The sequence below is a fragment of the Cannabis sativa genome, chromosome 4 (assembly GCF_029168945.1).
Source record: "Cannabis sativa cultivar Pink pepper isolate KNU-18-1 chromosome 4, ASM2916894v1, whole genome shotgun sequence".
NCBI classification, from domain to species: Eukaryota; Viridiplantae; Streptophyta; class Magnoliopsida; order Rosales; family Cannabaceae; genus Cannabis; species Cannabis sativa.
In genome coordinates this window covers 16,261,808-16,273,784 of record NC_083604.1, presented here as the reverse complement: position 1 = coordinate 16,273,784, position 11,977 = coordinate 16,261,808, and the positions used below count along the sequence as shown (strand labels likewise).

General features: G+C 34.7%; 1 protein-coding gene across 2 annotated transcripts in view; it reads left to right on the top strand.

Moving 5' to 3' along the window:
* The window catches only part of LOC115715063 (uncharacterized), a 28,959-nt gene that overhangs the window by 4,814 nt on the left and 12,168 nt on the right, over positions 1 to 11,977 (top strand). For both annotated transcript variants that reach the window (XM_061113361.1, XM_030643857.2), the window contains 8 exons: positions 43 to 116; positions 6,445 to 7,032; positions 7,204 to 7,315; positions 7,567 to 7,704; positions 8,653 to 8,982; positions 9,241 to 9,511; positions 9,612 to 10,873; positions 11,517 to 11,922. In XM_061113361.1, coding sequence (XP_060969344.1) covers positions 43 to 116; positions 6,445 to 7,032; positions 7,204 to 7,315; positions 7,567 to 7,704; positions 8,653 to 8,982; positions 9,241 to 9,511; positions 9,612 to 10,873; positions 11,517 to 11,922 — 3,181 coding nt within the window. The remainder of the gene's footprint in view (positions 1 to 42; positions 117 to 6,444; positions 7,033 to 7,203; positions 7,316 to 7,566; positions 7,705 to 8,652; positions 8,983 to 9,240; positions 9,512 to 9,611; positions 10,874 to 11,516; positions 11,923 to 11,977) is intronic.

Here is an 11,977-nt window from a genome sequence, read left to right as displayed (position 1 = left end):
TCAGAATGATCTTTATTATTTATCAAGAAATTTTGATTTCAGATATCCCTTTTTATTGTGCACCGAGGTTATGCGATGAACCCGCCTTGCCCCCCTTTTGAATGTGCACATATGTGGTATGTAAATCAATTTACTTGTTTCATAGCTTTCTCTTAAATTGTGTAATTAGCATCACCAAAATTCTAAGATTTTGACTTGATTTCATGTATGCTTGATTTTGCTATTATTAATTGTTTTGAAAAAGAGAGATCAAAATCTAGGGTTGACCTCCTGCCAAGTTTATTGAGAGTCCTTGCTAATGGTGGAGGAAAACGATAGTACAAAAAATATATAGACAAGGTTGTATTGTATAGTGGGTAGCTCTTTGGCTTCATGATGTAAACAGATTTAAAGATATTCCTTTTCTGTCTTAACGAGAGAGGAATATTTTCTTGTAACTTCTTTTTAATCTCTAGTTCTTTTTTCTTCTTGGTATCAGTATGGTTTTAGTGATACCCAGTTTTTGTAACCATTCTTCCTCCGCTATAAGCGAAGGGCTCTCAATATATGGGAGGAGGTTAGTCATAAATAGATCACATGTGTGACTTTTGTTTCTTTTCACAAAAAAAAAAGGGGGGAAGGGAGAACTTGGTAGAAACAAAAACAAAAACGCTACTGGCTCAAAGCTAAAAATGAGTTTTCCTTAGTTACAAGCCCCCAACAAAGCAAAACACATGAAGACTAGTATAGTAGCTCTCACTAGGGATGTTCATCCGATCCAACAATCAGCCTTACTTTGCTTATATTGCTTCCAATTCTCACTAATTGCGGATTTCATATTTTCGATCTAATCCAATCCGCATAATAGTTCAAATCTAATCCAATCTACAATAGTGTAAATTAGATCGGTTATTTTTTAATATTAAATTATTTAATAATAATTAAAATTTGTTTTTTTGACATCACCAAAATCATTTAAATATAAAACATAAAATATTCATTATTAATTCTTTAACAACTAAATCAAATAAGTTGTTGATCTATGTCTCTAACAACAAATTAAAATAATTAATCAAAAAAATAACAAGGAAGAGAAAAGCATTATATGAAAAGAAAGATTGGTTATAGTTTTAGAATATGTTTTCTTTTGTATACAATATATACATTTTATATATTAAGTTTTGAAAAATAAATTTACCATGTATTAGTTTTCTTTTATTACATTAAAATATTAGTAATATATTTGTAATTTTTAAAATAAATATAATTAAGCGTGGCTTGGATTGGATCGATTACATGATAAATAACATCCAATTCACACAAGTGTGAATTTTAAAATTTTCAATCCAACACTTAGCGGATTGGATTGGATTAGAACGTACAGATTGGATTGGATCGACTATCTTATGAACACCCTTAGCTCTCCCATTCTCTACACAAATTTTCTTATTATTATTGCCGGTTTTACCTCTTGGGAAATGTAGAAATATCAAAAATAGGAATGATACGTATTTTCTATTATTGTTATCCTTTTTTATTTTGTTATTATTTTCTTGTATAGTTTTATTAGTTTTAGTCTTTTTTTCTTGTTTGTAGCTAATTCTATTCACAACAAAATTAGAGGGAATATCTTTTTCTTGTGTATAAATAAATAGGTTGTAACTCATATTTTATCAATCAATGAGAATATTTAGAAATTTCCACATGGTATCACTCTATTAGAGCCGACATCCTAGTATAAAAAAACCCTCGTTCTTAAAAGATAAAAACCTTAATTTTTTTATCATTCTTTCTATCTTTTGACTACCAAATCATCATAGGCAAAGATAAACCCTCCAGTCGACTCAACCTCAACCATCACAACCGATTCCTCCAATTGATTTGCTCCTCCTCAGTCCCATGCCTTGAATCATTCTCAAGTTCTTGACAGCTTTCTTCTCCCAATCACATATCACAAACTTAGCAGTAAGAACTTTCTTCAATGGTCTCAATCTGTCATCATGTACTTCTCTGGTAAAGGTAAGGATGAATAACTCATTGGTGGAGTTGTGGAGCCCAAAGAAACGGATCCCTCCTATCATCCATGGCAAAGCGAGAACAATAGCAATGCCTTAGCTTCCTGAAATTGGAGGGAATTTTCTTCTCTGTTGGATTGCCCTAGATATTTGGGATGCAACTCGTGATACATACTCAAGTTTTGAAACACCTCAAAAATTGTTGAAACTGAAACCAAGTTGTTTGATCTCAAACAGGGAGATTCGGATGTCACCCAATATTATAATACTATTAATCGATTTTGGCAGCAACTAGATATGTTTGAAGTGCACCTTTGGAAGTGTCCTGCTTAGGGGTGTGTAGAAAGTTATCCGATCCAATTACAACCGATCGATCCAATCCTAACCGATCCAATAGAATTGGATATCCAATCATAATTGGATCGGATCGGTTGTTGGATGGGACATCTGGTCCAATGGATAATAGAATTGAATCGATCCAATTATCATCTAATGATCATCAAATTATATTTATATATTTTTAAAATACATTAATAATTTTATAAAGAATACGATGAAGAGAAATAATATTTGTATTATTATTTTTGGTGTTTTTTACAACCTAGAGTTGATACTATATAGAGTATTTACAAATCAAATTTCTTTAATACAGAATAAAATAGAATAAAGAATATATAGAAAAAATCCCTTAAAATAGGAAACGACACAAAATTAGGAAACTAATTAATGTGATTCGATTTCCTTTCTGTCAACACTCCCCTCAAGCTGAACTATAGATATTGATGAGTTTAAGCTTGTTAACTGGGAAATCAAATACTCGTTCAGATAACTCCTTTGTGAGAATATCGGCTAGCTGTTGATTTGTATGCACATATCTAATGCTGATAATCTCTCCATCAATTTTTTCTTTAATGAAATGACAATCCACCTCTACATTCTTAGTTCGGTCATGATGTACAGGGTTATGAACAATGTTGATGGTGGATTGATTATCACAGTAAAGTTGAATAGGGGCCTCATACTCAATCTTCAACTCCTCTAGTAGGCGTTTGATCCACATTACTTCACACACTCCATGGGCCATGGCTCTATACTCTGCTTCAGCGCTACTTCTTGCAACCACTGTTTGCTTTTTACTTCGCCATGTTATTACATTACCCCATACAAGAGTACAATACCCAGATGTAGACTTTCTATCATCAATTGACCCAGCCCAATTTGCATCTGTGAAGACTTCAACCTTCCTCTCAATTGTCTTCTTGAAGATAAGACCTTTTCCTGGTGTTTGCTTGAGGTACCTCAGAATTCTATATGCAACATTGAGATGTCCTTGACATGGATTATGCATATACTGACTGACTAGACTTATTGCAAAAGCAATAGCAGGTCTTGTATGGGAGAGGTAGATAAGTTTCCCTACTAGCTGTTGGTACCTCTCTTTGTCAATTGGGCTTCCTCCAAACATTTTCCTCTTGTCTCCGAGTTCGATTGGAGTCTTGTTGGGCTTGCTACCAAGCAATCCTGTCTCCTCCAAGAGATCCAGAGTATATTTCCTTTGGGACATAGAAATCCCTTTTTTGCTTCTAGCAAATTCCATTCCCAGAAAATATCTGAGTGCACCAAGACTTAACTTCGAACTCCTTTGCCAACATTTCCTTGATTAGATTAATTTCTTCAATAAGGTTTCCGGTGACATTTATGTCATCCACGTATACAATCATAACTGCCATTTTCCCTTTTCCTGAGTGTTTGATAAAAAGAGTATGATCAGTCTGACCTTGCATGTATCCAAGTCCCTTGAATACTTTTAGAAAGCGATTGAACCATGCTCAAGGAGATTGTTTAGACGGTATAGAGATTTGTTTAACTTGCAGACTTTAGTTGTATTGGGAGATTCTTCAAAACCGGGAGGCTGACTCATGTACACTTCTTCTAGGTCTCCATTTAAGAATGCATTTTTTACATCAATTTGATGCAATTCCCAATCCAAGTTAATTGGTAGTGACAACAATACTTTGATTGTATTGAGTTTGACAACCGTGGCGAATGTTTCAGTGTAGTCAATTCCATAAATTTGAGTAAAACCCTTGGCAACTAACCGAGCTTTGTACCTCTCAATAGATTCGTTTGCATTATATTTTATTGTAAACATCCATTTGCACCCTATTACCTTCTTGTCTAGTGGTAACTCCACTAATATCTAGGTATTAGAACATGCACCAATCATCCTATCGAGAAGTATGTTGATATCGATCCTTTGTCTCATCTCTTGATCTTGTTCAAATTCCTACAAGCATTGATGGGCTTTAAAAGGTCCCAAATGGAAGGTTGCCGACTTGTCGTTGATGAGGAAATCAATGCCCTTGAGAAAAAGGGGCACACAGATTCTTGCTGAGTTACCCTTGGAAAACAGACAGTCAGATGTAAGTGGAATTTTGTTGTCAAGTACAATTTATATGGGAGTATCAACAAGTTCAAATCTCCTTTGGTTGCTAAGGGGTTCAGTCAATCTTATGGTGTTGATTATCAACAGATGTTTGGTCCTCTGGCCTAACTCAATACAGTTAGAATTTTGATATCTTTTAATGTGAATTGTGATTGGCCGTTATACTAGATGGATGTAAAAAATGCATTCTTGAATAGAGAATTCAAAGTAGTCTATATGGAGATTCCACCAAGCGTGAAGAAAATTTAGCGGGCGATTTGTCTGCAAACTCCAAAAATCTCTTTATGGCTTGAACTAATCACCTCGAGCATGGTTTGACAGGTTTGCAAAGTCAGTTGTAAAAGTGGGTTTCACTCAATGCCAAGTCGATCACACCTTCGTAAAAAACTCTCCAATAGGAAAACTGGCTGTTCTCATTGTCTACGTGGATGACATAATCATAACTGAAGATGATTCAGTTGAGATCTCTAATCTTAAGAGATCTTTTGCTTCAGAATTTGAGGTAAAAGATCTAAGAACTTCGAAATATATTCTTGGAATGGAGGTCGTCCGATCCAAAGGTCATTTGTCAACGAAATATCCTAGATCTTTTAAACGAAATTGGAATGATTGGGAGCAAGCCAGTAGACCCTCCCAATTCCAGTAGAAAGGGGGAGTTATCAAAGATTAGTAGGAAAGTTGATCTATCTCTCTCACACTAGATCGAATATCGCTTTCTCTCTCAGTTTAGTAAGTCAATATATGCATAGTGTTGTGAGGATCATTTATAAGCTGTTCATCGTATCTTGAGAAATACGTAAAAATGACACCAGGCCTCAGTTTACTCTTCAGGAAACATAACAACTAAGACATAGAAGTCTACACAAATGCCAGTTGGGCAGGAAAATTAACTGATAGACATTCAATCAGTGGCTATTGCACCTTTGTTTGGGGTAATTTAGTAACTTGGTGCAGCAAGAAACAGTCAATGGTCTCTTGAAGTAGTGTAGAATTAGAATATCGTGCACTATCATTGGGTATTTGTGAGGGAATGTGGATTAAAAGACTATTAATTGAACTAAACGTTGAGGTTCCTACATCATTCAAATTGTATAGCGAAAATAAAGCTGCAATCAGTATCGCTAAGAACCCAGTTCATCATGACAGAACAAAACATGTAGAGATTGACAGACACTTCATCTCCGAGAAAGATTATTCAACTTAACTTCATTCCCACAAGAAAACAAATTGGGGACATCCTAACAAAGGCCCTACCTAGAACAAGCTTTGAAGATTTCAATTCCAAACTGGGTTTGTATAACATATACAAGTCAGTTTGAGGGGGAGTGTAGAAATATCAGAAATAGGAATAATACGTATTTTGTATTATTGTTATTTTATTTTATTTTATTATTATTTATTTGTATAGTTTTATTAGTTTTAGTCTTTTTTTCTTGTTTGTAGCTAATTCTATTCACAACAGAATTAGACGGAATATCTTTTTCTTGTGTATAAAATAGGTTGTAACTCATTTTATCAATCAATGAGAATATTCAGAAATTCCCACAGGAAACAATTTTATAGCCAGGGAGAAAGATCTAGAAATGAGAAAAGGTTGTATTCACTATTCATTCAGAGTATTTAAAGAAAATGTAATTATTCTTGAAGTGGGTGACAAAATTTTTTTTAACGTGTATAAATCTTTTGGTTATTTGTTCCTTCTCTCTGCAAAGCAAAAGGGTGTAACATACATCATGGCTCATGTTGACAATCGATCTTGATGTTTTCTTTCTCTTTTTAAATTCATCAACATACCAAAGGCTGAACTTATGCACTGCTCACTACTTTTCTGACTGTAGCTGTCTTATGCATTTTATTGTTTTTAAGGAATTTTAAGTAGCCCTCAGTGGTCTACATCAATGGCTTAGCTCGATAATTGTCTGTATCTGTCACCTTTTTCATTGATTGAATATGTTAAGAATTGTGCACAAGTATTTTCGGACTCATTTCATTGTCATTGGACAGGGGCCCTCCTCTAGTTTCATCTCTGAAGGATTCTTCACTTCACAATTCTCTTAGACAACCTGCCATAGATCTCATACAAACTATTCTTGTATCTGATGCTGCTGTCCTAATAAGTTCATTACTAAGTTCCTGCCCGCCACCAAGCCCTGGGAGAGGTTTCTCTAATGAATTGAATGATGATGAGGACGACAATATTAGACTCTTATTTTCCGAGGATGTTGAGGAGAAGTATGATAGTTCTTGGAGTGACTTCAGCAAACAGAGCAAAATTGTATCTCTGGATTTTGGAGAATGGATGTGCATTCCAATGTTATGGATTGATGTCCTTGCTGATATCAATCCCTTGGTTCTTCCCCCATCATTTTGGAAGGCTGTTTTTTGGGCTCGGTCTCGTTTCTCTATGGTAGAGTCTGAATTAAATTCAGAGTTGGCAGTTCCAGTTAGAACATGGCTTTTGTCCTCTGAAATTTCTACAACATTTGGGTGGAAGCTTCCTACTGGTTCTGATGATGGCGGGGATGTGAAAGAACAGAAAAACTCAATTAAAGTGTCAACAATGTCACTTTCCCTAATTCGAGCATTCATCAGGTCAAGTGTTTCACTTGTTTAATATCGTTGATGTACATTATCATAAATATTCATATTTGATTTCTTTCTATGGCTCTTTTGTACAAGAACTCTGGTAATTCAAGTTATATAATCCATTTAATTTATGCAGTTTACTTATCTTTAGTGTAAAATTTCTGCGGTGTGATACAGGTTAACAGAACATTTCTTAGTTCAGGTGGGGCACGGTGAACTTCGGAAGCAGTGGACTTGGGAACCAAGGATGGGCGAAAGCTTGATCCTTACCCTTTTGGATTCTAATGATGTAATTATGTAAAATTATTATTTTTTTTGGAAGAAACACATGTTATTCATAAAGGAAAAGTGACTAACAGAGAGAAAATGATAAGGTATCCTCTTAGATGAAAAGAAATACAGAATAAAAGGAACTGAAATCAAACAAATTAAATCATTAATCAAAGCATTTTTCCAAAATATTTACTTATAGTTTACATAATGCTCTCTTCCACGTAAATAAAATTCTCCATATAAGATATTTTATTTGTTTATGTTCAGGCTGTGAGGCAGTTTGGAAAGTACATCTTGGAACATGTTTCTGACACAAAGGGTCTTGCTTGCGGCCTCAAGTTTCTGTGTTCTTCTGGGTCTTCATTATCTGCTGTTTTCTTAGGTTTGAGACATGCTGTGAAATTGGTATGTTTTTTTTTCTTCCTCTTTTTGGTATTGGCACTATTGCTCTTTAGACGATACTATTTGTTATGATTTGGTCCTAAACATTCTAATTTTAGCAATTAACTCTTCAAAATTTTAATTTCCTAGCAGGTAGTTTTAGTTATTAATGGAGGTTAAATTTTGTTTGAAATAAATTGGAGAAAATTTTGCTGCCCATAGACCATAATTTTACTCCCCAACACATTATGATGGCAACAATAACATTCGAGGAGCACATTTGTTAGACTTTAGGACTTAACTTCTAGAAAATTAGAAGTTGGACTACTTAATTACATTGTGGATATCCTATTTTTTGGGTTGTATGGGATAGCTGAATATTTGAAGATAAAGAGGCTGCAGTGGAAGGGTTGTGGAAGAATGTCAAATTTCGGGTTACTAACTTACAAGTACAACATGGGTATATAAAGCTCAGGGCTTTGAAGGATTATCTTTCCTAGATCTTACCATAGATTTGGAAAGTATTTTGTATTAAAAAGGCTGCACTTTTGTATTTTCTTTTGTTTTATGTACTTGAAATCTTTTTTGATTTTAACTTTTTTATGTTCTTCATTATATTAATGCAAAGTTGTTTCTTCTTCCTTTTTTTCTACTGTAATTGAAACTTTCAAGGACCTAGTTGTAAAAAGTTGTATAGTCTAAAACTAATAACCACCTTTCCATAGCATGGACATTTATCAAGTCTTGGATGTGTTTTGGTCTTTTATATTTAACTCTGTTTTGTGTAATTCCTTTTGTAGGCCTGTAGAATTTACTAGTTATTTTCATCAACTTTTTGGATGGCTCTTTGTCTCTTATTGGGAATAAAGCCATGTATCCCTTCTATTTTAGGAAGAATTTAATTCTCAAGGGATGTTACTTTAGTTTCATCTTGTCTGGATTTTATTTACAGTTTTGTTTAATGTTTTTCAGGTCCAAGTGGATGCTGTCATACTAAAGTTTCAGATGTTACAACACTTCTTATTTGTTCTTCGCAAATTACTAGATCAAGGCGAATTACTTAATATAGATATGCCAGACAAATCATCTGACTGCATGAGTAAGACAAAATTTTCGACTCACGGTGGATTTCTCAGGCAGCCAGTGTTCAATTCCTTTCCAGCAAGTGTGGATGAAAAATTGATTGAAAAGGACAAAAGGTTACAAGAAAAATTTTGTTGCTTACTATCGGAAATGGCCTGGCCATGTATTAAGAGGTGCTTGATTGAAGGGAAGGCATCTATCGGTTACAGTATTTGTCAGGTATTAGTGCTGCTTTTGCACTTATTATCGATTTTTTCCTTCAGCTTTTATTAAACTGATATGACATGCAAGTTCTAGTTTATCTGATTGAGAAAAATAATAGCTTCATAGTAGTGCATTTGTCTCTCTTACGTGCATACGATTCATATAGGTTTGTGCAGACAATTGATATAGAACTTGTGTTTTATTTTATAAAGGGTTTAGTGTTAATCCTATTATGGAGTTATTCTTATGATTATTAGCTCTCTGTAATTTCAGATGACTTGTGTTCGCTTACTTGAAATCCTCCCTGTTGTCTTTGAAAGGCTTTGGCCTTCACTCATAGAGCAGTCTGGCTCCTGTGGAATATTGAAAAGTGCAGTTGACTTCTCTTGGCTTCATGATCTTGTGGATTGGGGAAAGTCATCACTTAAAGTTGTAGTTGTATACTGGAAACGAGCAGTTGCTTCCTTGCTGAAGTTGCTGAAGGGTTCATGTCATAATGGTATTGCATTGACAATCAAGACCATTGAAGAACTCATATCATGTGGTGAGCACTCTTATTTTGTTTTAAACATAAACAAAAAATGGCAATTTTTCATTACCTTCATTTACATCTTTTACCAACATGCTATGTTTTTTCAATTCAGAAAGTGTTTCCATGGATGAGTTAACTGAGCAAGTATCCCGCCTCTCAGTTTCTTTATCTAAGGAGGCTTCCAATAGTATTAAAAAGAGCTACAGTTCTGAAAGATTATTTCTAAGGATGAAAGAGCCTACTGTAGATGTCCAACCTTGGCCAATCAAGGATACAGAGCTTCAACTCGTAGACTCATCTACAATAAATGATAAAAAGGACAGATATGATTTGATTGTTCTTTCTGATGATGAAAAAGAAGATTCACCGAGTGAGTTCATGTTATCTGATACTAGTACAGGTCAGTGCAAGTTGGACTACAAAACAGTAACTAGTCATGTTCATGAAACCACTTCAAATGTTGGCCTAATTAGTGACAGAGTTTGTGGCAATGACACTTCAAAGGATATGTTGAAGGATAGCCAGCGTGCAGATGTTACCGATGGTTCGGCATCTAAGATAAACTCTAGTCAACTCACGGGGAAGCTAGCATCTGTTGCCATCCCAAAATTAGGTGTAGATAATAAGCAGAAAGAGAGAATCTCGACATGTAATATAGACAATTCTTTAGAATCTCACGGAAGAGTTAATTTGAAGAAGTCATCAGATGGTGCTGTCAGCTTCAACAAGTCAAATAAAGCTTGTGAGAGTGCAAAGACTAACGATACTATATTACAAAAAATAGTATGTGATACAGAAGATGATCCACTGGAATCTGCTCTAGATTCTGTGAAACGTCAGCCATCATCATTGGCAAAACCAAACATTTTTGTTCCAAAAAGGCAACTTATACATCTTAGTACTCCTAATAAAAACAATTCAGGTCATCTTCAGAGGTTGGAGGCTCGAGCAAGAAGATTTAAGCCACCAAGACTTGATGAATGGTATAAGCCTATACTAGAGATAGATTATTTTGCAACAATAGGATTAACATCAGCAAGTGAAGACAGTCGATGCACATTTGGAAAGTTGAAGGAAGTTCCTGTTTGTTTTCAATCACCTGAAGAGTATATCAGCATTTTTCGGCCATTGGTTTTGGAGGAGTTCAAAGCGCAGTTACAAAGCTCTTTTCAAGAAATTCCTTCATGGGAGGAGATGTGCTTCGGTGTTTTATCAGTGCTTGCAGTTGAAAGAGTTGATGATTTTCATCTTGTTCGCTTTGCGCATGATAACGATGACCCTACATCATCAAAAAGCTTCTCAGAAAATGACCTTGTTTTGTTTACAAAAGAGCATCCGCAAAAATCATCTCATGATTTTCATATGGTTGGAAAGGTATTTTTCATAAGTACCTTTAGTAAAGTAGGGAAACCTAGCAACATTATGTGGATGTCAATTATCTGTTATTTATACGCAAGTTCTCTTATTGATCTCTACAACATCAATCAGTGTAATTATTTAAAAGTAAATTTTTAGATGAAATTGGCCAGTTGTCCTTTCTTGTCTGCTTTATAGTTTGATTTTTTCTAGTTATATCAGTGCTTGCTGTTTTTTTTCCCACAGTGACTTTGGCAGAGTACTTCTATTTTTTTTTTTGTTTGAAACTCAAGAGTATTTCCATTTTGAGGATATGAATGTTATAAAATTAGTGGCAGCACTTCTTTAGGGGTAATAATATCAAACAAGTAGAGTCACATGTAAATAATGGAACACTTTGTAATTTAATATGGACAGAGTACGTGCCATTTGGTGGATGGCTTGTGGTTAAATTTAAATGCTGTTAGGTTTTTTCCAACAATCAAGTTTTACATTCATATATGGAGGATGCCGGTATCCCACCCTGGTTTTCTTTTACTTTTCTTTTTATTATAGTTAATGCTATTTTTCTTTGGAGAAAACTTTAAAATGGGGTATCACCTATTAAAATATGGACAGTAGTATTGCTCTAAAGTAATCTGTAGACCTTTCTGTTTCTCAGGTGGAGAGGCGCGAGAGAGACTATAAAAGAAGGTTAACTATCTTGCTTATCAGATTCTATATGCAAAATGGTACTTCACGTTTAAATCAAGCTAGAAGGAATCTCCTTGAACGCAGTAAATGGCATGCGAGTCGCATTATGAGCATTACTCCTCAGCTTCGAGAATTTCAGGCATTATCTTCAATAAAGGAGATCCCCTTGCTTCCAACTATCTTGAAACCTATAAATGATGATGGTCCTGGCTCTAATGAGATTTCAAAAGTTGATCTGAGTAAGCTATCTCAACCACTGCAGCTAATGTTGAAGTCGTCCTTTAATGATAGTCAGCTTCATGCTATCAGTGTTGCAATTGGACCACGCAATTCAAGGAAAAATGTAGAATTATCATTAATCCAGGGTCCTCCAGGTTTGTGATTTCCTTAAACTGTTGTTTGAATTGATTTGTTACATAATCTTCTTAT